Source organism: Ictidomys tridecemlineatus, chromosome 8 (assembly GCF_052094955.1).
Source record: "Ictidomys tridecemlineatus isolate mIctTri1 chromosome 8, mIctTri1.hap1, whole genome shotgun sequence".
NCBI classification, from domain to species: Eukaryota; Metazoa; Chordata; class Mammalia; order Rodentia; family Sciuridae; genus Ictidomys; species Ictidomys tridecemlineatus.
The window spans coordinates 95667126-95694607 of record NC_135484.1 but is presented as its reverse complement, the minus strand read 5'-3'; the positions used below and the strand labels follow the sequence as shown (position 1 = coordinate 95694607).

General features: G+C 35.3%; 1 protein-coding gene and 1 non-coding gene across 14 annotated transcripts in view; one reads left to right on the top strand and one right to left on the bottom strand.

Annotated features, from left to right (window-relative positions):
• Nucleotides 1-27482, top strand: part of Znf451 (zinc finger protein 451) — a 101592-nt gene that overhangs the window by 35178 nt on the left and 38932 nt on the right. For all 13 annotated transcript variants that reach the window (XR_013425082.1, XR_013425083.1, XM_078019838.1 and 10 more), the window contains 5 exons: nt 292-403; nt 4803-4953; nt 6786-6912; nt 25270-25447; nt 26161-26308. Coding sequence is in view for 11 of the 13 variants with exons in the window: in XM_078019838.1 (XP_077875964.1) it covers nt 292-403; nt 4803-4953; nt 6786-6912; nt 25270-25447; nt 26161-26308 (716 nt within the window). In the remaining 2 variants the exon portion in view is untranslated. The remainder of the gene's footprint in view (nt 1-291; nt 404-4802; nt 4954-6785; nt 6913-25269; nt 25448-26160; nt 26309-27482) is intronic.
• Nucleotides 21647-21753, bottom strand: LOC120889428 (U6 spliceosomal RNA). Its single transcript, XR_005733319.1, has one exon. It is a non-coding gene; the product is annotated as a U6 spliceosomal RNA (small nuclear RNA).

Here is a 27482-nt window from a genome sequence, read left to right as displayed (position 1 = left end):
GTGTTTCTAATGACTTCTGACAAATACAAGGACCCTAATCATTTAAATAATACCCTGTTGTTGAAGATATAGTTTGTAGCAAACTATGAGCAAATAATATTAAGATCATCAGCATCTTAGAATATGAACCTTTATTATGATATATGTATAACTTTAGCATAGATTTCTAGATGTGTAATTCTTGGGATAAGGAGTGCTCTGTATTTTCTGATCATTGATGTATCAAAATCTTTATCCTAAGGAAACCAGGTAGCAATCAAAGTCAATTGAATTTTTTCTTAATATCTTTAGGAAAAAGTCGATTTTCAACATGCGCATGGGTTACAAGAATTGGAATTTATTCAAGGACATTCTGATACAGAAGCAGCAAGACAGTGTGTGGACCAGTGGCTAAAAATGCCAGGTATTCTTTAGAAATTGTGTTAAGGTTACTAAGCTTCCAGAAAGCCCTAAGGCAGAAAGTATGTCTGTTTCATTCATTTGCTAATAAGTATGTAAGGTGTTGAAATTTAGTTTTAGTGATAGTAATATCACTTCATAATGGCTTACTTTATAATGGCCTCCTTTATCAGTTGTGTTTCTTCTTTGGCAGAAGTATATTTTGAGAAGAAGCAATATAGATAGATCATCTCTGAGCTCAGAAGACACTGTTTATAATTCATTCATATATTTCATATTTATTGCATAAAGTAGTATGTATCTGTCAGAGGCTGTATAGCAGTTTATTTGTGATCAGAAAAGGCCTAAGAAAATGAAATTTAAACTATTATCTAGAGGATTATTGTTTATGTATTCATCAATGCAGCCTACGTAGATATTTTGTAAGGAAATATCTGCTACTCACTCTTTGCAGACCTGAGCTTTCTGGAAGCATTACTGTGAAACAGTTCTTCCCCAGCTAGATAATTTGGAATTTTCAACAGCTATTAGGAGAACCCCACTGTGACAGCTTTTCTAGCCTTTCTTATAGTATATCCACAGGAATCTTACTTATGAATTTAATCTAGAATGTCTCATTGCAAAAAATCATCAGAAATCTATGTGTGAAGTGCTTAACTTTGTTGAACCTAGATATCTTATCATCCCAAAGTTAATTATAAGGGGGCTTTCCTTTGACTACAGTTACCACTTACAAAAGATTTTAAATAATTTATATTTATTGATATTTAGCAGTTATCACGGATACAGTATTCTTTTTGACAGTTGGCCACCACTCAAACTATATTTTCTTCTTTTTTTTAATATTTATTTTTTAGTTGTAGGTGGACACACAATCTTTATTTCATTTTTATGTGATGCTGAGGATCGAGCCCAGTGCCTCATGTGTGCTAGGCAAGCGCTGTACCACTGAGCCACAACCCCAGCCCCTATATTTCCTTCTTAACCCTCAATCTGCTTGTGTATAACAAACTTCCACTCAGCCTATCCCAACCCACACATCTTTTAAAGTAACTTTCACTTTTTTCTTCTTATTTGCCTGTAAGGCTAATACATATTTCCTGTTCCTCCAGTACTCAGTACTGAGGATTGCTGAGTTTATCTATCGTATGTCATGTTTAATTATGTGTTAAGCCTATCTTGGTTTATTTTGAATAGGGTTAGTTGCTCAGCCCCCTTGAGCTACTGTCTTATAGTACCTTATTTGTTTCTTTAATGCAGTATTTACTTACTCTTTTATGTTGAATTGATCTGTTTGTCTCTTCCAGTAGACAATATGTTCTTTGAGGACAGAGAACAAGTTTTTTATAGTGTCAGTTCATATAAAGAATACCCAGCACAGATATGCTCTATGACTGTTGTATTGAGGTGGGCTATAAGTATTTGCGTAATAAACATGGAAGCCTAGAACTTGGTTTCCAAACTAGACGATTAGCAGTTAAACAAACAAATGTTATGGCATTCCAGACCACCTTTACCTTTGGAAAATTTGATAAATGATTTTGCCTCTTGAGATGTTCTTTTAAAGTTTATAGTTAAAAAAAAAAATACCTCTTAATGTGAAGTCATTTCTCAGTGGAAGAAGTTACTGATTAGCTCAGTGGTTTCACCTTGACTGCATTAGAATCACCTGAGAACTTGTAAACATATGCCTAGGCCCCATTATCTCCAGAGGATCTTTTAGAGTATCTGCAGTTTGGGGAATATTTCTGGGTAGACAGGAAAATGGGCTAAAACTACAAGCCTGTGTTATCTTTAAGTCTGCTTCTAAAAATCACCAATCTCGTATATGAGTCTAACTATATAGAATGTTTGTTGGGTCAGTAATATGTTCTTTTAGACCTAATTCATGGCTTCTAGAGTGTCAGAATTTTTTAAGGCATAGTAAATTCAATTCTTGAACATTTAATTATTTATTTTCCTGAGCAGACCTGAGTTTTTTAGTTGTGTCTTTATGGTACTAAGAAGACTAGGTAAACTCTCTACCTTCAGGTCATGCCTGGCTCGCTGATAGCAGATAAACTTGAGTTCAGTGTTAAATTCTGCAGTTATCTCTGTGTGATAGTGTGTGTGTGTGTGTGTGTGTGTGTGTGTGTGTGTGTGTGTGTGTGAGAGAGAGAGAGAGAGAGAGAGAGAGAGAGATATCAATCGATCCATCAAGGTAGCTTTTTACTTGGTTTTTGAGACAGTATAAAAATGAAGTTTGAATTCATTGCTAGAATAGCTGCTTTGTTGTTGGGCTGTAATTGGTATGTTGCCATTCCTTACTTGGGCTTTATTTAGACCTTTTAAGAGGGTATAACTGGGAGAAACAGAGAGGAGTTGTGGTTTTGTTTATAAAAAATTTGATCCTAGTTTATAAAAAATGTGATACCTAGTCTGTTCAGGGCCCTGGGTTCCATCTTCAGCACCACACATAAATAAAATAAAGGTATATTATGTCTACCTACAACTAAAAACATATTTTAAAAAAATGAGATTCTACTTCTTAGTAGTTTTAAAGTACTCATTCAATCTTATTTCAAAGTACTCAGCTATTATAATTCAGTTTTTTTAATTAAAGCTACTTTAAGTATTTTATAATCACCCAGACTTTGGACATTTTTTGTTGTTATTATTATTTCTTGTTTGTAGTGCTGGGGATTGAATCCAGGACCTAGTGCATGCTCAACAAGTGTTCTACTCTGAGCCACACCCCTAGCCCTGGACCATCTATTTTTTATGGACCTTTATAGTTGAGCCAGTTGCATACATTTAAATACTAAATAATTTTAAGGCATTGCACCCAAAACTATTTAAGGAAAAAAGCTTTTTAATCTTTGTGTTTTGTTCTTCTATGGGGAATATTTATTTTCTTTTGATAGGTTGTTTTTTTTTTCCAACTTAATTTTTATTGAGTTGCTGTTTGTAGCTAAATAAAGGTCCTAATGGAAGACATCTGGAATATGAATGGACAGATGTAAAAACTGTCATACTCTGACTTCATTAAAAAAGTTAAAGATAGGACTGGGTATATAGCTGAATGGCTTGTGTGTTCCAGGCTCTCTGACTTCAGCCCCCAGTACCACACGTGCAGGCTTAAAGATAAAAGGTGCATTAACATTTAATGCCTCATTAAAACTAAAATATGATTAAGGCCGTGGTATCCATTATTTGTTGTCAGAATACATTTAAAAACACTTTGATAGTTTAATGGAGGCGTTCCCCCCATTAAGACTAAAACAGCAGAAAAGCAGTTAAAACCTTAAACATTTACATCCATTTTGGGGATTTAAAAACTAGATTATGTTAAAGGAATAATTTTAGTCCAGTAAATGTTTAGGGACTTTGTAGAAACTGCCCAATTTTCCATTGTTATGGAATATTCAAGGCATTTAAATGAAAGAGTTCATAAGAGATAATAATAAAAGATAGTAATTAAACTATCATTGCATCAGAATCCTCCTGACATTATAATTTTTTTTATACAACATAACTCTAAATTTCCCATCATATATCAAGTGTTGGGAGTTTCTGAGAGCAAATTTTGACTAGGGAGATTAGTCTAAAGAGTTGTGTAACTATATAACCAAGATGGTAAAGAATGAACGCATTATTAATATTGGGTTCAGAGAGAGAGCAACATTAAATAAATCTCTGCTTTATATTCTATAAATTTGTTGTTACTGACACTGCATTACTTGATGTCCAGGTTGGAAATGATTGATCAGTGGCTAGATTTGTCAGAAAATAGCACTCTTTCTTCCTTTGCGTCTCTGCTTTCTTTATTCCTAGCCTTCACTTCATTTACATTGTTTAACACAATTTTCACAAAATGCAAGTACTCTATAAGAGAAGCTCAACCTTTTCTTTTTTTTTCTTTTTCTTTAATATTTTTTTACTTGTAGATGGACATAGTACCTTTATTTTTAATTTGGTACTGAAGATTGAACCCAGTGCCTCACACATGCCAGCCAAATACTGTACCACTGGATAAGCTCAACCTTTAAATCTGTTTAAGACAGTTAAAAGAGAAAATAAGAATTGGAAGAAATGATCTTGGCAAATATATATGAATGAGATGAAGGAAGTAGGGGCTTAATTTTGTAGGGCATTTTATCCTCAACATTTCTTGAGTGTTGAATTTAAGAAAATGGATTTATCTATTCTAAGAGTAGATATTCTTTTTCTAAAAAAGAAAATGCTTGTGGAAAAATTAAGGACTGTTTTTGTCCAAAATAACTAATTAACTTCAAAGTTATTTTAAGAATCATATACTTGATGTTGTATTCTAATTTTCATTGTTTTGCCGTAATTTTGATTGTCATTCCAAAGGACAATTATCTGAAAATAGTAACTTAAGAATTTATATTCTGATGATGCAGGACTCAAAACAGGTACAATTAATTCTGGAACAAAAAGTTCATTCCAAAGAGGAGGTCAAACGCGGAAGTGTGGGAAGCCAATTTCATGTCCTATAATGCACTGTAACAAGGAATTTGACAATGGGCACCTTCTCTTAGGGCATTTGAAAAGGTAAGTAGGATATTCAGAATAAAGGACACTTATGAACAAGTGAAGTACAAAGCAAAATTATTTATTTATTTATTGTGCTCTCGGGGATCAAATCCAGGCTTGCATGTGCTAAATTAATGCTTTACCACTGGGCTACATCCCTAGCTCCTGCAGTAATTTTGTTAAATGAAAGTGTAATATACTTCTGTCATTGTGATTATAGCTATATATTTGAAATTCAAGATGTTTTGTGCTATATTGATGTAATTATTTCTAATTTATATTTAGGTTCCCTAAATAAGCTTGGCGAAGTCAGATTTTTCTAGTGATATTCTGTCTTTATGGGTGTAGCCTTTTAAGTATGTATTTTTCCCTAATATGTCTCTTAAAATGCTGAGCAGCCTTTACATTGAACTGCAGTTGAATTTGTTATAGCCCATAAATGTAAATTTTTTTATATTTATTTTTTAGTTGTAGTTTAGTTGGACATAATACCTTTGTTTTTATTTATTTTTATGTGGTGTTAAGGATCAAACCTAGGGCCTTGCACGTGCTATATAAGCACTCTAACACTGAGCCACAACCCCAGCCCCCATAAATGTAAATTTTAAGAAATGCAGAACACTTTCAGATATTGGTCTATCCTAAAGTTGTTAGTAGGCATTTTAAAAAATACTAAAGGCAAACCAGTGGAAGTAAAATTAATAATAAGGAAATCCTCTGTGAAACTCATTTAATCAATTTACTGAGATTTTTCATAGAAGAACAGAAGAAAGTGAAGGTAGCATAAAGATAGTAGACATTCTTTTCTCCACAGTCTCCCTTTCTAATAGCTGAAAAAGGGGAAGTTGAGAATTTGGGGGCTCCAAACCATGTCTTTTCCAGGTGTCCTACTCTACTTATGCCTGCCTTTACCTTTATTTTATTTTTTTTTATTGGTGCATTATAATTACACATAACAGTGGGATTCAGTATGCTATATTTACCTTACCTTTAAAAGGTCTTTGAGGCAGTTTAAAATGGCACAGATTTGGTCTGGGGCTGGGACTTAGTGGCAGAGTGCTTGCCTGGCACCATGATGCATTTTATTTTATAAAAATAAAGGGGGCTGGGGATGTGGCTCAAGCGGTAGCGCGCTCACCTCGCATGCGTGCGGCCCGGGTTCGATCCTCAGCACCACATAAAAACAAAGATGTTGTGTCCGCCGAAAACTAAAAAATAAATATTAAAAAAAAAATTCTCTCTCTCTCTCTCTCCGTCTGTCTCTCACTCTCTCTTTAAAAAAAAATAAATAAATAAAATAAAGGTATTATGTTTACCTGTAACTTAAAAAATACATATTAAAAAAATGACACAGATTTAAGTGGTTAAAGTGAACGCTGAAAGGATTAAAAACCATTTGTAGGTGCTCAGGATTGAACCCAAGACCTCTCCTATGCTAGGCAAGTACTTTACCACTGAGCCATAACCCCAGTCCATGCCACAAATCTTAACATGAGATTATTATTGCAGTGATTTATTTAAAGTTATTTGTGAGTCTTATGGTAATCAAAGCAAGAAGGAAAACTTAATAGGATTATAATTTTCAAACTGGAAGTTTACTAGTCTGGCAAGAAATATTTAAATCCATTTTATTGGATCTTGAGTATTTTTATGAAATCTTGAGTTAACTGTTGACCACTGAAGATATTGGAGCCACTTGAAAGTTCTGGAACTTGAAGAACATTATTTAATATTTCAGTGAAGTAGTACAAAAAGTTTTGAGTATGTGTATTTAGCTTCACAAATAAAGCAAAATAATTTATCCTCTAGAATGTACATCTTTCTAATGTCTCTTCTCTTTTGCTGTGTAGGTTTGATCACTCTCCATGTGATCCAACCATTACATTACGTGGACCTTTCTCCAGTTCCTTTGCTTGTGTAATATGTTGTAAAAATTTTGTTACTCAGCAGCAATATAGGGATCATCTTTTTGCTAAGGTAAGAGCATATTCTAAGAGTAGATATTGTTTTTCTAAATAACCTTGGAGTTGGGTATAGGTTTATGTTCATACTGCTTTTAAGCTTGCAATCACACGTAAGGTTAGAATGTACTCTCTACTGAAAATAATATGATTGTGGCACTAAATTATTGTGAGCAGGTAAGCTTCATAGCTGAGAGCCATTAGTCTGAGTTTATATTGAAAGCTTTCCTTTCATGCAGTTACTATATGAAATTAAATTAAACTGCCTTGTTTAAGATGCTCTATGAGTTGGTCACATGTGAGAAATAGTCATATTATGAAGTCTGCTATCTGTAGTAAGTCTGCCCCCAGTTAGTAAATGAAAACTTTTATTTATGCTAGAATTAATAATTTATTAGTGCTAGTATTAAGAAATAGTATTAATATTTATGAAACTTTGTTTTTTAATTCTCCTTAAAGTGTTTAATCTCAAAAGACACGAATTGATTCCTGGATATGCACATCAAGGGATTGGGATATAGCCCTGTGGGATAGAGTGCTCACTTTGCATGGATATTAAGCTCCTTATAATACAGAACTCTCATGGGTTTTTACCATATTATATAGTAGATATATTTAATGACTTATTAACATTACAAAAGTAATTCAGTTTGTCCTCCATATCTATATCCTCCATCTGTGGATTCAACAAACTGGATCAAAAATATATATTTTTAAATTGTATCTATAATAAATATGTACAAACCTTTTTTCTTAACATTATTTCTAAAACAATACCATATAACAACTATTTATTGAGCATTACATTTTATTGGGTATTATAAGTAATCTTGAGATGACTTAAAATACACAGGAGCAGGTGCAGAGGTTGTATCAAGTATTGTGCCATTTTGTATAAGGGACTTGAGCATCAGATTTTGGTATCTGCAGTTGGTCCTGGAATCAGTCCCCCACCAGATACTGAGGGATGACTGTATGTATTCATATTTAAAATCTAACAGAAGGAAATTAAGAACTCACTTTTATTCTCAGTTAACGACTATTAATAATGTGATATATGTCTTTAATATTCTCCATATTTTTAGAGCCAGGGTTGTGGCTCAGTGGTAGAGCACTTGCCTAGCATGCATGAGGCACTGGGTTTGATCCCCAGCACAACATATATATATATATATATATATATATATATATATATATATATATATATATATATATATGTAGAAACAATAAAATAAAGGTATTGTGTCCCTATAACTAAAAAAAAAAGATTTGTAAAAATATTCTCCATATTTTTCATATAAGATAAGGTATCTAAATTTCCTTGGGATTCAAAATAACAGAGTGTTGTAAACATAAATCCAGAGTTACTGACTGAATATATTCATATATTTCTACTTTTTAAAATGAATGAATAGTGCTGTCTGTATGAGTATATTAGTTTACTTAATTAATTTCCTTTGGATGTATTAATTTTTTATCATTAAAACAATACCTCATTAAATATCCTGGTGACTTAAAACCTTTGAGAAGATCTATATTTGATGTATTACTGAGTGAAGAGTAGTTTTTGCAATAGGGATGTGCTAGTATGCACATAAATTTTAATTTTAATTGTGCTTTCACAATTTGCTTATATCTAGAACTATATCTGAAACTTAATGTAGGGAATAGCTCGAATTTTGTGTAGGTTCACAGTACAGAATTAAAGCTTATAATCTAAATTATATCTAATTGAGTTCTGTAGTCTTCCCATCCTGTGCTCCAGCTCTAGAGAACATTTTGAGAACATACATACAATCAGTCATTAACTTTTAAGAGCCTTCATCTGTAGTATAAGAGAAATCAACTGTAGTTCTTACACACAGCTTGTGCTCTAAAACAAAAAGTCTTGTTGGTAAAACATAAAGTAAAATAGGAACTAAGAGAAAGGGGAGAGAAGTGTCAGAGAATTTTACAGTGCATTGTGAAAAACAGTAGGTCTTCAAAGATGGGATGTGGTAAGATGGAAAGTACAAGTGATGAAATTCAGATAAGTTTGAAGAGCCTGAACAGAATAAGCAACTGTAGAAAGCGACTGTGCAGAAGAGTTAGTAGTCCTGAGACTACCATCCTTAGAAAGACTTGCTTGCAATGTTGGCTCTCAACTGATGTCTAAGAACTTGGATTTTGGGGAGAATTTCCATTATTCTTTTGATATGAGAGGCTTACTTTGCCTGAATTCTGTGTGCAAACATTATGGTTTATGCCAAGCACTTGCTTTCCTTATAGGAGCCTAGAATTTTGATACATGCTAGGCTGAGACTGCCTATAGTAATAGCCTTTGAATACTAAATCTCTAGTAAATTTCTGTAGTAGACCACAGTTGGAATGTGTCTATCACCTTGTTGGTAGAGGAATTAAATGTGCCTATATGACTACACTGAGACAGATTCCTTGGCATATTATACCTGGACTTTGCCCCTTGTACTTTTTTCCTCTGCTGATTTTGCATATCCTTGCATTCAAAAGTTTTGGCTGTGAGTATGACAGTGTACTTTGTCTTGTAAGTTCTCTTGGCAAAGTGTTGAACCCCTGAGGGTAATCTTATAACATAGATTAATAATCTTTTAACATATTCCTCTACTAACCTGATTGTAAAGACACAGGATTTTAAATCTGATATTAGCAAGAGGGAGCCATTATTGAACCATTATAGATGGAACACTGTTGTAGAACAATGATATGATAAAAATAATGATTTATACCTTTAGAACTGGAAGTATTTATAATTTTTCAACCCAGTTTCTTTCCTGTCTTTAGGGACACCAAGAAGACTGAATGGTATTAGAGTTATAGTTGTGTTCAGAGTGGACTCAAAGATGTGGACAGGAGACCAGTTTAGGTGACTTTTGCAGTAATTTAGTTTTTTATTTTTTAATTGTCAGTGCATCTTTATTTTTATTTATTTATATGTGGAGAATTGAACCCAGCGCCTCACACGTGCTAAGCAAGTACTCTACCACTGAGCCTCAAACCCAGCCTAAAAAAAATTTAGTTTTGAGATGAGAAAAAGCTTTGACTTAAATACTGATATTTAGAATGAAAACCTTAACATGAAGCCAAAAAACATGTTGAAAGAAAAAATGATAGAGGGCTGTCTGTTGCCACTACAGATGGAAAGTTTGGGTAAAGAAGGGAGAAAGGATACAAGAGACTGCATTCCATATTTTTTTTTTAGTGTTTTTAGTAGTTCACTAATATTCTGACTTTTCAGAACTAGAATTCTTTTGGGGCATGTTTCTCTATTCCATGTTCTAGTATTTTTTCTGTTTTTTTTTTTTTCTTTTTATTGGTTGTTCACAACATTACACAGCTCTTGACATATCATATTTTCTACATTAGATTCAAGTGGGTTATGAACTCCAAATTTTACCCCAAATGCAGATTGCAGAATCACGTGGGTTACACATCCACAATTTTACATGATGCTCTATTAGTAACTGTTGTATTCTGCTACCTTTCCTATCCTCTACTATCCCCCCTCCCCTCCCCTCCCATCTTCTCTCTCTACCCCATCTACTGTAATTTATTACTCTCATTGTTTATTTTCCCATTCCCCTCACAACCTCTTATATGTAATTTTGTATAGTAATGAGGGTCTCCCTTCATTTCCATGCAATTTCCCTTTTCTCTCCCTTTCCCTCCCATCTCATGTCTCTGTTTAATGTTCATCTTTTCTTCCTGCTCTTCCTCCCTGCTCTGTTCTTAGTTGCTCTCATTATATCAAAGAAGACATTTGGTATTTGTTTTTTAGGGATTGGCTAGCTTCACTAAGCATAATCTGCTCTAGTGCCATTCCATTTCCCTGCAAATTCCATGATTTTGTCATTTTTTAGTGCTGCGTAATATTCCATGATGTATAAATGCCACATTTTTTTTATCCATTCATCTATTGAAGGGCATCTGGGTTGGTTCCACAGTCTAGCTATTGTGAATTGTGCTGTTATGAACATCGATGTGGCAGTATCCCTATAGTACGCTCTTTTTCCCAGCTTTCCCAGGAATCTCCATACTGCTTTCCAAATTGGCCTCACCAATTTGCAGTCCCACCAGCAATGTACAAGAGTACCCTTTTCCCCACATCCTCGCCAGCACTTGTTGTTGTTTGACTTCATAATGGCTGCCAGTCTTACTGGAGTGAGATGGTATCTTAGAGTGGTTTTGATTTGCATTTCTCTGACTGCTAGAGATGGTGAACATTTTTTCATGTACTTTTTGATTGATTGTATGTCCTCCTCTAAGAAGTGTCTGTTCAGGTCCTTGGCCCATTTGTTGATTGGGTTATTTGTTATCTTATTGTCTAATTTTTTGAGTTCTTTGTATACTCTGGATATTAGGGCTCTATCTGAAGTGTGAGGAGTAAAAATTTGTTCCCATGATGTAGGCTCCCTATTTACTTCTCTTATTGTTTCTCTTGCTGAGAAAATACTTTTTAGTTTAAGTAGGTCCCATTTGTTGATTCTTGTTATTACTCTTGAGCTATGGGTGTCCTATTAAGGAATTTGGAGCCTGACCCCACAATATGTAGATCAGAGCCAACTTTTTCTTCTATCAGACGCAGAGTCTCTGATATCAAGCTCCTTGATCCATTTTGAGTTAACTTTTGTGCATAGAGAGAGGAGGGGATTCAGTTTCATTTTGTTGCATATGGATTTCCAGTTTTCCCAACACCATTTGTTGAAGATGCTATCCTTCCTCCATTGCATGCTTTTAGCCCCTTTATCAAATATAAGATAGTTGTAACTTTGTGGATTAGTCTCTGTGTCCTCTATTCTGTACCATTGGTCCACCAGCCTGTTTTGGTACCAGTACCATGCTGTTTTTGTTACTATTGCTCTGTAATATCGTTTGAAATCTGGTATCGCTATACCTCCTGATTCACACTTCCTGCTTAGAATTGCTTTTGCTATTCTGGGTCTTTTATTTTTCCATATGAATTTCATGATTGCTTTCTCTATTTCTACAAGAAATGCCGTTGGGATTTTGATTGGCATTGCATTGAACCTATAGAGAACTTTTGGTAATATCGCCATTTTGATGATGATAGTTCTGCCTATCCATGAACAGGGTATATTTTTCCATCTCCTAAGATCTTCTCTCTTTAGGGTTCTGTAGTTTTCATTGTATAAGTCTTTCACTTCTTTTGTTAGGTTGATTCCCAAGTATTTTATTTTATTTTTTTGAGGATATTGTGAATGGAGTGTTTTTCCTCATTTCCGTTTCAGAAGATTTGTCGCTGATATACAGAAATGCCTTTGATTTGTGCGTGTTGATTTTATATCCTGCCACTTTGCTGAATTCATTTATTAGTTCTAGTAGTTTTTTTGTAGACTCTTTTGGGTCTTCTAGGTATATAGAATCATGTCATCTGCAAATAGTGATAATTTAAGTTCTTCTTTTCCTATTTTTATGCCTTTAATTTCTTTCGTCTGTCTAATTGCTCTGGCCAGTGTTTCAAGAACTATATTGAATAGAGGTGGTGATAGAGGGCATCCCTGTTTTGTTCCAGATTTTAGAGGGCATGCCTTCAATTTTTCTCCATTCAGAATGATGCTAGCCTGAGGCTTAACATAGATAGCTTTTACAATGTCGAGGTAAGTTCCTGTTATCCCTAGTTTTTCTAACGTTTTGAACATAAAGGGATGTTGTACTTTGTCGAATGCTTTTTCTGCGTCTATTGAGATGATCATATGGTTCTTATCTTTAAGTCTATTGATGTGGTGAATAACATTTATTGTTTTCTGTATATTGAACCAGCCTTGCATCCCAGGGATGAATTCTACTTGATCATGGTGCACAATTTTTTTTGATGTGCCTTTGTATCCGATTCGCCAGAATTTTATTGAGGATTTTTGCATCTAGGTTCATCAGAGATATTGGTCTGTAGTTTTCTTTCTTTGAGGTGTCTTTGTCTGGTTTCGGAATCAGGGTGATGTTGGCCTCATAGAATGAATTTGGAAGAGCTCCCTCTTTTTCTATTTCCTGAAATAACTTGAAAAGTATTGGTATTAATTCTTCTTTAAAGGTTTTGTAAAACTCCGCTGTATACCCATCCAGTCCTGGGCTTTTCTTGGTTGGTAGTTCTACCACGCGGCCTGCACAGTGGTTTCATTAATGAGGTTCTAGGCATAAAGTTAGTTAGAAGAGATCAAAATAAAAACACAGACTCAATTACCTTATTTCTATTGCTAGGTCCGAGACGGCTCCCCTCTGGTTCACTCCTCTAAACTGCCCAGGAGGGCAGCAGGGATTACTCTGGGCTAGCAGGAGAGAGAGAGAGAGAGCACGCCGGGGATCAGCGTTTTATTGGGGAACAAGAGAATCAGGGGAGAATTCCATCCAATGAAGGTTGAGGGGGGGCTGCACTCCAAGGTCAGGGTCAGTGATTGGGTCCCCGGGGTCAGTGGTCAGGCACACCCCCACACGGATGGGCTCTCTCATCAGGAAAGGGTCGGGAAAACTTCGACTTTTGCCAAAGTGCCTCAGGCCCTTAACGGGAGTCGCTCAATCACGTGTTAGAATGGCTTCCCACAGGTAGTCTTTTGATTGCTTCTTCTATTTCATCCATTGATATTGGTCTGTTCAAATTGTGTGTGTCCTCCAGACTCAGTCTGGGCAAATCACATGACTTAAGAAATTTATCGATGTCTTCACTATCTTCTATTTTATTGGAATATAGGTTTTCAAAATAATTTCTAATTGTCTTCTGTATTTCTGTAGCATCTGTTGTGATATTGCCTTTTTCATCCCGTATGTTAGTATTTTGAGTTCTCTCTCTTCTCTTCATTAGCATGGTTAAGGGTCTGTCGATCTTATTTATTTTTTCGAAGAACCAACTTTTAGTTTTGTTAATTTTTTAATAGTTTCTTTTGTTTCAGTTTCGTTGATTTCCGATCTGATCTTAATTATTTCTTGCCTTCTGCTACATTTGCTGTTGTTTTGCTCTTCCTTTTCTAGGGCTTTGAGATGAAGTGTGAGCTTGTTTATTTGTTGGTTTTTCCTTTTTTTGAGGAATGACCTCCAGGCGATGAATTTCCCTCTTAAAACTGCTTTCATTGTGTCCCATAGATTCCGATATTTTGTGTCTGTATTTTCATTTATCTCTAAGAATTTTTTGATTTCCTCCTTTATGTCTTCTGTTACCCATTGATCATTCAGTAACATATTGTTCATTTTCCATGTGATGTAGGATTTTTCCTTTCTCCTTTTATCATTGATTTCCAGTTTCATTCCATTATGATCAGATAAAATGCATGGTATTATCTCCACCCCTTTATATTTACTGAGGGTTGCCCTATGGCATAATATATGGTCTATTTTTGAGAAGGATCCATGTGCTGCTGAGAAAAAAGTATATCCACTTGATGGTGGTTGATATATTCTATATATGTCAATTAAGTCTAGGTTATTGATTGTGATATTGATTTCTATAGTTTCTTTATTCAACTTTTGTTTGGAGGATCTGTCCAATGGTGAGAGAGATGTGTTGAAGTCACCCATAATTATTGTGTTGTGGTCTATTTGATTCTTGAACTTGAGGAGAATTTGTTTTATGAACGTCGCAGCACCATTATTTAGTGCATAAATATTGATAATTGTTATGTCTTGTTGGTGAATGGTTCCTTTTAACAGTATATAATGTCCTTCCTTATCCCTTTTGATTAACTTAGTCTTGAAATCGATTTTATTCTATATGAGGATGGCCACCCCTACTTGCTTACGAGGACCCTGTGTGTGGTATATTTTTTCCCAACCTTTCACCTTCAGCCTGTGTATGTCTTTTCCAATCAGATGTCTCCTGGAGGCAGCATATTGTTGGATTTGTTTTTTTAATCCATGTTACCAGCCTATGTCGCTTTATTGGAGAGTTTAAGCCATTAATGTTTAGAGTTACTATTGATATATGGTTTGTACTTCCAGCCATGTTTGATTATTTATCTTTTTTTTTTTTTCTAATTTAGTTTGTTTCTCCATGATTAGCTCTCCTCTCGTCCTCTGTCTTTACCGAGGCATTTCCCACTGATGGTTTTGGTTATTGTTTTTCATTTCTTCCTCGTATATTGTTTTGCTCAAGACGCTTTGCAATGCTGGTTTTCTGGCTGCAAATTCTTTTAGCTTTTGTTTATCATGAAAGATTTTTATTTCATTGTCGTACCTGAAGCTTAATTTTGCTGGATACAGAATTCTTGGTTGGCATCCATTGTCTTTCAGTGTTTGAAATCCCGTTATTGCAGAATCTTCTTGCTTTCAGCGTCTGTGATGAAAAATCCGTTGTTAACCTTATTGGTTTACCCCTGAATGTAATCTGCCTCCTTTCTCTTGTAGCTTTTAATATTTTCTCTTTGTTTTGTATATTGGATATCTTCATAAGAATGTGTCTTGCCGTTGGTCTACTGTGATTTTGTGTGCTCGGTGTCCTGTGTGCATCTACAATTTGTATATTCGTTTCCTTTTTTATTTCTGGAAAGTTTTCCGTAATTATTTCAATCAGCAGGTTACTCATTCCCTTGGATTGAATCTCTGTGCCTTCCTCTATCCCGATGACTCTTAAATTTGTTTTTTTTATGTTATCCCATATCTCTTGGATGTTTTTCTCATGATTTTTTACCAGCCTTTCTGAGTTGGCTAGACTCTTTTCAAGAAGATATATTTTGTCTTCATTATCTGACGTTCTGGCTTCTACTTGCTCCACTCTGTTAGTGATACTCTCATTTGAGTTTTTAATTTGGTGTATAGTTTCTTTCATTTCTAAAATTATTGTTTGATTTTTTTTATAATCTCTATCTCCTGATAAAGATGCTTAACTTCTTTTTTTATCTGTTTATGTAATTCATTTTCAATGTAATCTTTCACTGTTTGAATTTGCTGTCTCGTATCTTCTTTAAGGTTCCATTCCATCTGTCTAAGGTATTCCTTGAGTTCCTTATATGACCATTTTTCTGATGGCTCTAGGTCCTCCTAAATATTTAGGCTGTCCTGCATTGTTTGTACTCCTTTTCTTCCTTGCTTTTTCGTGCTGCTCATGTTACTTCTTGTTCTGTTTGCTGAGTTACTGTTTACTCCTATAAATTTATTTGATGCTTGGGAGAAAAGGTATTAGAAGGGAAGGGAAGAAGTCACTAAAGAGAATGAGAGTAAGCAGATAGAATTCAAGGAAGGGGGAATAAGAGAATTGAAAAGAAATGAAAAGACAAATAATAATAAAAAAATGAAAATGAAAATTTAAAAAATAAAAATAAAAAATAAAATAAAATAATAAAAATTTTAAAAAAATTTAAAAAATTTACAAAACAACAACAAAAACATTAAAATGAAAAAAAAACCCAGATTAAAATAAAGAAAAGAAAAAAAAATTAATAAATGCAGTCTTAGAGTTTGATTAACTTCTCTTCCAGTAGGCCACTTCTCTTCCAGTAGGCCACTGGGCCAAGCTTCTCCTCTCAATAGGCGGGAACCAATCACTGTGCAGCAGCTCTTCCTCCCAGACTGGGCGGGTCTCCAATCCTGGGTGCCTAGGGCCTTCTCTTGTGTCTAGACACTTCCCCTCTTTTCCTCAAGCCAGGCCTCGCTCACTGGTGACACTCACCACAATACTGGCTACACGCTAGGTCTGCCGCTCCTGGTAGCTCTGTTTTCATGAACGCCTGGGCACACTCTCACTGTTTGCCTTTCCCTCGGACCCTAAGTTTTTAGAGCTCGGGGCTGAGAATCCCCAGCGAATTTGCTTGCCCTCCGGTAGCCATGCCCCCGGTAGCTGGTGCAAGGGACCTCAGTTGTCAGCACTGGTGGGAGCGGTAGCTGGGAGTTCCCCGCCGGGAGTCCTGCGCCACTCCTGGTTCCCTTGGTCTGGCTATCGCACTCAAGGGAGAGCTGGGAGGGGGGAGGGGCCCTTAAGGTTTCCCAGCTGTGTGGAGAGGGAAGGCTAGGGGATTACACACCTTCTGCCGCTGGTTTCAATGAATTTATCTCCTCCACCTAGTTTTGGTGACGTCAGTTCTCTGCCATGGTGGTATCCCATGCAAATGGTGACAGTTCGTTTCCTTTGCTGGGTGACCAATGCAATGGGTGGGTCCTGTCTGACTCTCCCAAGCCCCGTTTCAATCCTGTGGCCACTGCCTGTTCAGGCTCGGTTGGCATTTACTTCCGTAGGATCAGAAGGGCCGACCAGTTGTTTCGGCGGGATCCTTAGTGCTGAGTCATAGCAGTTTGGCTGCGAGAAGCAGGCGAACGAGAGCTTGAATGCAGCCGATCCCTGCTCGGTGTGTGTTCTGAGAGGCCCGGACTGTTGGCCCCAGATCCACGTCAGCCCTCCATTGCCTAGTGATCCTGAGCAAACAGCATTTAGACAGTTTATGACTCCCTATGCCCGTGCAGCTGAAGGGGTCAGAGACTTGATCTCTCCGTGCCCGCCACCATGTTGGATTCCCAGTATTTTTTCTGTTATAATGAACGTATTTATATTTTATTTTATTTTTTTAGAAAATGTGAATAGGTGATTTATAATTAAAATTAATTCTTTCATTTGTGTTTCCCTGTATTTCATTAATTCGCTCATTTTCTTTCTGAGAAAGAAAATCAAACATTCCATGCTATTTTGCATGGAAAAATAGCATGGAATGTTTGATTTTTGATGGCATTCAGCCTGCTGAGAGGCAATATTCTACAATACAGAAAAGACTTTGATGTCTGACCTGGGTTTCATTTTAATTGGTGTATTATAGTTATATATAATGATGGGATTTGTTGTTACATATTGGTACATTCACATAATACAAAATATAACAATATAATTTGGCCCATATCACTCAGCATCATTTTCTCCCTCCCTCCCTTTTTCCTACTCTCTGGTCCTTTTTATCTACTTATCTCCCTTTGATTTTCATGATATCCCTGTCTGCCAACCTTTCTTTTCCTTTTTTCCTTTCTAGCTTATGAGAGAAAACATAATGACCCTTGCCTCCTTCTGAGTTTGGCTTATTTCACCTAATATGATTGTAAGTTCCATCCACTTTTGTGCAAATGATATAATTTCGTTTTTCTTATGGCTGAATTAAACTCCATTGTGTATATAAACCACATTTTTGTTATCCATTCATCCACTGATGGACACCTAGGTTGGTTCCATGGTTTGGCCTTTGTGAATTGTGCTGTAATAAATATAGGTGTGCCTGTATTACTATAGTATACTGACATTGACCCTTTTTATTTTTATGTTTTTGGTATTGAGGATTGAACCCAGAGGTACTTAACCTCTTAGCTACATCCCTAGTTCTTTTTATTTTTTATTTTGAGACATTGTAGGGCATCTAGGTTGCTTTCACAGTTTAGCTATTGTAAAAAGAGCTGCTATAAACATTGATGTGGCTGTGTTACTATACTATGCTGATTTAAGTCCTTTGAGTATAGACCAAGGAGTGGGATAGCTGGGTCAGATGGTGGTTCCATTCCAAGTTTTCTAAGGAATCTCCATGCTGCTTTCCAGAGTGGTTGCACCTATTTGCAGTCCCAAGAGTAACGTATGAGTATGCCTTTTACCCACTTCCTCATCAACACTTATTGTTGTTTGTATTCTTGATAACTGCCATTCCGACTCATGTGAGATGAAATCTTAGAGTAATTTTGATATGCCTTTCTTTAATTACTAGAGATGTTGAGCATTTTTTCATATATTTATTGATCAAATGTATATATATCTTCTTGTGAGAAGTGTCTGTTCAGCTCCTTAGCCCATTTATTGATGGGATTGTTTGTTTTTTTGGTGTTAAGTTTTTTGAGTTCTTTATATATCCTGGAGATTAGTGCTATATCTGATGTGCGTGTGGCAAGTTGCTTAGGGCCTCACTAAGTTGCTGAGGCTGGCCTTGAACTTGTAATCTTCCTGCCTCAGCCTTTCTAGTTGCTGGGATTACAGATCTGCCCCACCATGCCTGGCCTGATTTTGATTCTTTAGGGTAAATAACGAGGAGTGGTATAATTGGGTCATAGGATGGTTCCATTTTAGTCTTTTGAGGAACATCCATATTGATTTCCAAATGGTTATACTAATTTAGTTCCTTTTTCTCCACATCTTCTCCAGCATTTATTATTATTCGTATTCTTGATGATTGCCATTCTGATAGAAGATGAAATCTCAGTGTACTTTTAATTTGCATTTCTGCAATTAGCATGTATTCATTGGCTATTTGTATTTGTATTCCTTCTTTTGAGTTGATTCTGTTTAATTCATTTGCCCACTTATTAATTGGGTTATTTCATGTTTTTGTGTTAAGTTTTTTGAGTTCTTTATATATTCTAGATATTAATCCTCTGTCAGAAGAGTAACTAGCAAAGATTTTCTCTCATTCTGAAGTTCTCTATTCACATTCTTCATCGTTTCCTTTGGTGTGAAAAATTTTTAATTTGATACCATTACATTTATTAACTCATGGCATTATGTCCTAAGCTTTAGGAATCCTATTGAGAAAGCCATTGCCTGTGCCTATATGCTGGAGTGTTGGCCCCATGTCTTCTTCTATTAGATGCATAGTTTCTAGTTTAATTCCTAGGTGTTTGATCCGTTTTGCATTGATTTTTATACAGGGTAAGAGATAAGTGCATAGTCTCATTCTTCTACATATGGATAACCAGTTTTCCCAGAACCATTTGTTAAAAAGTCTGTCTTTTCTCCAAAGTATGTTTTTTTTTTTAAATAATTTTTTTTAGAGAGAGAGTGAGAGAGGAGAGAGAGAGAGAGAGAGAGAGAGAGAGAGAGAATTTTTAATATTTATTTTTTTAGTTTTCGGCGGACACAACATCTTTGTTGGTATGTGGTGCTGAGGATCGAACCCGGGCTGCACGCATGTCAGGTGAGCGCGCCACCGCTTGAGCCACATCCCCAGCCCCTCCAAAGTATGTTTTTGGCATCTTTGTCAAGGATCAGATGACTATAGATGTGTGGATTAGTCTCTGTCTTCTTTTCTGTATCGTTGATCTATTTATCTGTTCTTATGCAAGTCTCATGCAGTTTTTTGTTACTTTAACCCTGTACTATTATTTGAAGTCAGGTATTGAGATGCCTCCAGCATTGATTTTTTTTTTTTTTTTTTTTGGCCTAGAATTGCTTTGGCCATTCTCATTCCTATGAAGAATGTCATTGGTATTTTGATGAGGATTACATTGAATCTGAATATTGCTTATGGCAGTATGGTCATTTTAGCAATATTAATTCTGCCTATTCATGAAATGGGAAGCATTTCTATCTTCTGAGGTCTTCTTCAATTTCTTCAATGTTCTAGAGTTTTCATTGTAGAGGTCTTTCACTTCCTTGATTAGATTTATTCCTAGGTATTTAATTTTTTGAGACTATTGTAAATGGAATTGCTTTCCTGATTTCTTTCTCAATGGATTCATTGTTGGTATATAGAAAAGCGATTGATTTTTGTATGTTGATTTTGCAACCTGCTGCTTTGCCAAAAATTTGTTTAATTTGACTTCTTCCTTCCTTTTTTTTTGAAGGAGATACCAGGGATTGAACTCAGGAGCATTTGACCACTGAGCCACATCCCCAGCCCTATTTTGTATTTTATTTAGAGACAGTCTCACTGAATTGCTTAGTGCCTAGCTTTTACAGAGTCTGGCTTTGAACTTGCGATCCTCCTACCTCAGCCTCCTGAACCACTGGGATTAAAATTGTACACAACCATGCCCAGCTTCCTTTCCTATTTTTATCCCTTTATTTCTTTCTCTTGCCTAATTGTTCTGATTAGAATTTCTAGCACTATATTAAAATAGAAGTTGTAATAGTTGGCATCTTGTCTTGTCCCAGATTTTAAAGAAATGCCTTCAATTTTTTCCCCATTTACTATGCGATTGGCTTTGGTATTTTTATGTATAGCCTTTATGAGGTTGAGGTAGGTTCCTTCTGTCTCTAGTCTCTTCAGTGTTTTTATCATGAATGGATGCTGAATTGTATTGAAGGCCTTCTGTGTATCTGTTGAGATGACTTTATTTATGTGGATTTTGTTGTGTTGATTTCTGTATGCTGAAGTGTTGGCCCCATATCTTCTTCTATTAGATGCATAGTTTCTAGTTTAATTCCTAGATAAGATGCAAAGAATTATATCCATTATGATCTTATAAGATGCAAAGAATTATATCAGTTTTTTTTTTATATTTGTTAAGAGTTACTTTGTGGCCTAAAATATAGTCTCTTTTGGAGAAGGCTCCTTGAGCCACTGATAAGAAAATGTATTCAGTTGTTGTTGGATAAAGTGTTTTGTAAATGTCTATTACATTCATTTGATTTATAATATTTTTCAGGTCCAAAGATTCCTGAGTTTATATCTATATGACCCATCTATTGAGACAGATGTGTTAAATCTAGTATTATTGTACTAGGGTGTTTCCCGAGATTAAATTTGATTTGTATCCCTTTTATGTAACTGGTAGCACCCACATTTGGGGTATAAATATTTATTATTATTATTTCTTCTTTTGAGATTGTTTCCTTTACCAGTATGAAATAACCTTTGTCTCTTCTGATTAATTTTGGTTTGAAGTTTGCTTTTTCAGAAATGAGAGTAGTACTCCTCCTTGTTTTCATGCTCCTTTCATGTAATTTGTATGTAGAACAAGGTGTGCTATCTTTTGGCTGAGTTTAGTTCAACCCCAGAGTCTCTACCTTGTTTACTTGTAGTGTCTCTGTAAGTTCCTACCATCTCATAGAATAGGGCCACAACATGGAACACTTCACAAATTTACATATCATCCTTGTGCAGAGGCCATGTTAACCTTCTCAGTATTGTTCCAATTATAGTATACGTGCTCCTGAAGTGGGTACTCCACTGTCACTTTTATAAGCTAAATGTTCTTAAGTTATTAAATGCTTCTTGAATTTAGTTTCTTTATCTCTAAAATGGTGTTATTATACTTAAACATACAAGGTTAAGAGAAGATATAATAGTCTGTAAGGTACTTTGGGCCTGACTTATAGACTTTAATTAATACTCCTTATTGCATATTCCTAGGTATATCAGTCATGAGGACTCTAATCAAACTTAGACTCTAAACCTTTACACTAGTATGTATTTGGTTGTAATTGCCTTTCCCACCAACCAGAAAAGGTTGCTGGAAGATTGTATAAGCCACATTGTTTTTTATACCTATGAGTTATATTTTTGTAAAGATGGCATCCCTCAATGAAGGAGTTAAGTTATTTGCAATTAGTGTTATTTTCCTTGCCTGTCTCTCCTTTTCTTTCATTTCCAATTTCTTCCCTCATGGCCAATCTTCTTAAACTTTAATGTGCATATGAATAACTTAGAATGACTCAGAATGACTGCATGTTAACAATTTGTAGGAGATATTTGCAGATATGCCATACTTTTATAATAGGTATGTTCTGACAAAATTTATTTATTTATTTGTAGTTGTAAATAGACAGAATGCCTTTATTTTATTTGTTTATTTTTATGTGGTGTTGAAGATCGAACCCAGGGCCTCGCAGGTGCTGGGCAAGCAACTCTACCACTGAACCCTCCAACAAAATTTTATGTATATTCACATTTTGGTTCTTTTGAGCAAATCATTTAAACTTTTTTTTTTAAAAATCTATTTATAATTCTCTTTGGTGCACACCTGTAATCCCAGTGGCTCTGGAGGCTGAGATAGGAGGATTGCGGGTTCAGAGCCAGCCTCAGCAACAGCTGTTTCCCTGTTTCTAAATAAAATACAGAATAGGGTGGGGGATGTGGCTCAGTGGTTGAGTGCCCCTGAGTTCAATCCTTAGTACCCTGCTCCAAAATCTATTTATAACTCTCAATTGAAGTAAAATTGATTTATTTACTTTGTTTAAGGCTCTTCAAGTAGCCTTAAACTTATTAAATTGATGGTTAGTAAATGGCTTTGTTGTTCATGTCATTTAGAATCTTCTAGCTTCAAAATGTCCTTCTGGGTGTTTCTTCTTTTGCATGGGACACAACTTCATGAAATTAAAACAGCTGTTGTAGGGAATGGTGAAAAGGGCATTGAATTTATAACGAAGGATACAAAACCAGGTTTGAATGATAGGTTTGTCTCTTTTATGGGCACAATTTGTGGGGTGGTTAATATTGGTAATTGTAAACAATTAAAATGGTACCTCATGGGGTTTTGATAAGAATTAAATGTATAAATATGTTCAGAATACTTGTGTGAGGCTTGAAAAGTACTCAATATAAATGTAATCTGTTATCTTGCTGCATCCGATAAGCATCCTGTAAACTGTTGCATACTTAATGATTAGTAAATTACAAGAAGGCACAGTAGGGCTGGGGTTATGGCTCAGTGATAGAGTGCTTGCGTAGCATGAGTGAGACCCTGGGTTTGATCTCAGAACCAAATAAATGAATGAATAAATAAATAGATAGATAGATAAAAATAAAAAGGTATTCTGTCCATTTACAACTGAAAAAAATTATAAAAAGAAGAAGGCAGCATAATAATAATTTTTAGGGCTGTTCTTCTAGAGACTTAATAAGAAGTTAAATTATACTTCTAATAAGCACCCACACACTTGTAAATGTACACTTTTCTTTTACAGTTTCCAGTTTTAAGATAGAGGAGACTTGAACCAAGTTTGGAAACTCAGATGCTAGAAGAGGTGTACCTCTTTGATTATGTCAGAATTTTGAGAGTGACCATAAACAAAATTAGTGGATAAATGTTTGGGGAAATAATTGCAGAATGGAAGATGACATAGAAGAGTTGATTCTAGTAACAAAGGACTAATATAAATTATTTCAGAAGGGTTGAAAACAAAACAATTAAAAAATAAAGTTAAAGAATACAAACCAAGAATTTTACAGAACACACACACAAGCTAGGTATGGTGGCACATACCTGTAATTCCCGTGCCTCTGAGGCTGAGGCAAGAAGATCGAAAGTTCAAAGCCAGCCTCAGCAACTTAGTGAGGTCCTAAGCAACTTAGACCCTGTCTCGCTCAGTGGTTGAGTGCCCCAGGATTTAGTCCCTGGTACCAAAAAAACCAACCAAACAAAAACATATCTACATACCCAGCAAATGTGTAAATTAAGGCTCGTGCTCAATTATAGACAGGAAATGCAAATTAAAATAACATTGAGTATTATACCTGCTAGACTAGCAAAAATGAAAAAGATACATAATCTGTTTCTGACAGACTCTTTCAGTACTAAGTGTATATTAATTGGTTAAGCCTTTTTGAAAAACAATCCTATAGTATCTTTTTTTGGGGGGGGGGGTGCCAGGGGTTGAACCCAGGGACACTTTACCATGAGCTTCCTCCTCAACCCTTTTTTTTTTTTTTAATTGAGGTAGGGTTTTTCTAAATTGCTTAGGGCTTCTCTAAGTTGCTGAGGTTGTCCTCCAACTTATGATCCTCCTTCCTCAGCCTCCGGAGGTGCTGGGATTCCAGGCATGTGTCAACCATGTTCAGCCTAATAGTATCTTTTTATTCAAATAAATATATCCTTTTTCCCCGTACTGACACAATAATGAAAAAAAAAGTAACTATAAGTAAGAGTACATATATATTTAAGATTGTTTGTAATAGCATTGTTTATATGGGAAAAGAAATCCCAAACCAAAAAAAACCTAGAAATGAGTGGTTGAATCATACTTTACAACCAGTAAGAGGTCTGATTTACACCTATACCATAGGAATTCCATTATTTGTTATGGAATGAGAAAACTAGTAGGCAGAAGTCTATAAGATGACAATATCTGATAAAACAGTGCCTTTCCTGCTTGTAAATTTATTTCTATATGTCTTTTTAAATGATTACATAGAATTCTAAGTTTATGAAAGAATTTATTTGTAAATATCAGTTATATTGCAGGAGAGTAAACAAAGCAAACCATGAGAAAGAGTGCATGTTCTATGATTACATTTCTGTTTTAATATATTACATATGAATTGTATGTAAGAAATGAAAAATGTGCTTTTTATGTTATCACAGAAAGATGGCTATAATTTGTTCTTGAAGAAAAATTTAAATTTCACATGTTACTTTGTTTGTGATAAAAGTTCTGTAATTCACACTAAGGAAGAAAAATTTTTTAAAAAATATTTATTTTTTAGTTGTAGTTGGACACAATACCTTCATTTATTTGTTTGTTTGTTTATTTATTTATATGTGGTGCTGAGGATCAAACCCAGGGCCTCACATGTGGTAGGTGAACACTCTACTGCTGAGCCCCAGCCCCAGGGAAGAAAAGTTTTCATATTAAAAATTAATACAGAATTTTCCAGATAAGTAGGAAAACTTGAAAGTTAATTTTTAAAAAATTGAGTATTGATTTTAGTTGTCTGTAATACAACTTTGCCTTATGTTTTAGGAAGCTGAAGATGATGGACATAACAACAACCTTCTTCCTCAGGTTATTCAGTGTTTTGCATGTCCAAGTTGCTTTCTTCTTTTTAGCAATAAGGATGACTGTCTAAAGCATATGTCTGGAAAGAACCATTTCCACCAAAGCTTTAAGAATCATTTCCATCAAAGCTTTAAACTGGGCGGTATGTTAATATCTTCTGCTGCAAATTATTAAACCACATTAATGTTACTTAACTAATTTATTGTACTTCTTTACTATTCCTTTTTTCCTTTTTTGGGGGGGGGTGGTGAGGAGGAGTACCAGGGATCGAACCTAGGGGGGTAGTCAGCCACTGAGCCAGCCACATCCCCCCCAGCCCTATTTTATTTAGAGAGAGGGTCTCAATAAGTTGCTTATTAGCACCTCACCTTTGCTGAGGCTGTCTCTGAACTCACGATCCTCCTGCCTCAGCCTCCCAAGCAACACCGCACTCAGCCTCTTACACCATTCTTTATGTTGCTTATTTTCCTAATAGTTTTTAAAACTATGAAAGTGAAAGATTTTCATTTGAATTCTTATTTTTAATAAAGATTCTCAATATTTATTTGAGTAAGGATTGCTTTGAGGAGGACTACTTTGAAGAGTGAAGAGAAACTTGGAAAGAAAAGATTTATTCAGTATATATGGTATATTCATGATATCTTGGAAACTGAGTATTTCTCTACATTTTATGCTCAATTTCTAATTTGAGTATAGGGCATCTCTTGTATTTAAGGCTAGAAAGTGACTTCCCTTATAATTTCATCTACATTGTTTTAAGTAATTCAACTGATGTTGAGAAAGGGAAAGGGGAGAAAGATTGGCTCATTGTATATTCAAATGACTTTGCAAGTTATCATTTATTTTGTCTTTCAGCTGACAAGGGAATAGCACATCCAGTATCATTTCCATCTTATGCAAAGAAACTTTTGATCTCTCTGTGCAAAGATGTTCCATTTCAAGTAAAATGTGTGGCTTGCCACCAGACACTGCGTTCTCATATGGAGCTCACTGCCCATTTCAGGTTGGTACAGTTCTAGTCTTAAGCTGTTAGTATATCCTTATGAGCTGTTCATCAGTGGGAAGATTCGAGAAATACTTTCCTATTCATGTTTTTCTACTTTTCAAATAAGAATATACATTTTCTTGGAAATTAATCAAATTTAGCAGAGAGAAAGGTGTAGCTTGGTGATAAAGCACTCTAGGTTCAGTCTCCAGTACTGCCAAAACAAACAAAACCAATTATTTTTTAAAAAAATATTATTTTAGTTATAGATGGATAGAATATCTTTATTTACTTTTATGTGGTGCTAAGGATTGAACCCAGGGCCCAGGCAAGTGCTCTACCACTGAGCTACAGCCCCGGCCCAAAACCACTAATTTTTTAAGGTGTCTTATAGTATCACATTTTTTTTAAAGCCCTTTTCAGCCAGGCTCGGTGGCATATGCCTATAATCCCATGGGTCGGAAGGCTGAGGCAGGAGGATCGTGAGTTCAAAGACAGCCTCAGCAAAATCAAGGCACCAAGCAACTCAGTGAGAATCCTATCTTTAATAAAATACAAAATTGGTCTGGGGATGTGGTTCAGTGGTTGAGTGGCCCGGAATTCAATCCCCGGTTTAAAAAAAAAAAAGCCCCTTTCATTTATAGTACAACTGAAGTACTTAACAGATGAAATGGAATGATATCTAGGATTTACTTCAAAATAATTAACTTGTGGAGGTTAGGAATATAAATCAAACATGACTGTTATTATGATAACTATTAAAAGCAGGTGGTAAAAGTTGCAGTGGTGGTCTTTATACTTTTCTCCCTACTTTCATGTATAACTTAAAAAGATTACATTGTAAAGACAAAGCAAAAGCATATTGGAATCCTCCTTCATTACTCAATAAATTTAGCCTATCACTGAGACTTAATCTTACACATGTGTATAATATTTTCCAGTTAACTTAAAGCCCAGGCACTATTTTAACCGTGTCACCTCCCATTCACAGAACACATACACAACTTAGAACTATTAGCTTGTAATTTGTTTATCAGTTCTCATGTTGATGGACATGTAGGGTTTCTTTTTGCAGTTTATAGCTATTATGAAAAAACTGCTAGGAACATTTTACACAAGTCTTTTTGTAGATATATATTTTCATTTCTCTTAGGTAAACATGTAAGAGTGGAATTGCTGAGTAAAAAGTAGA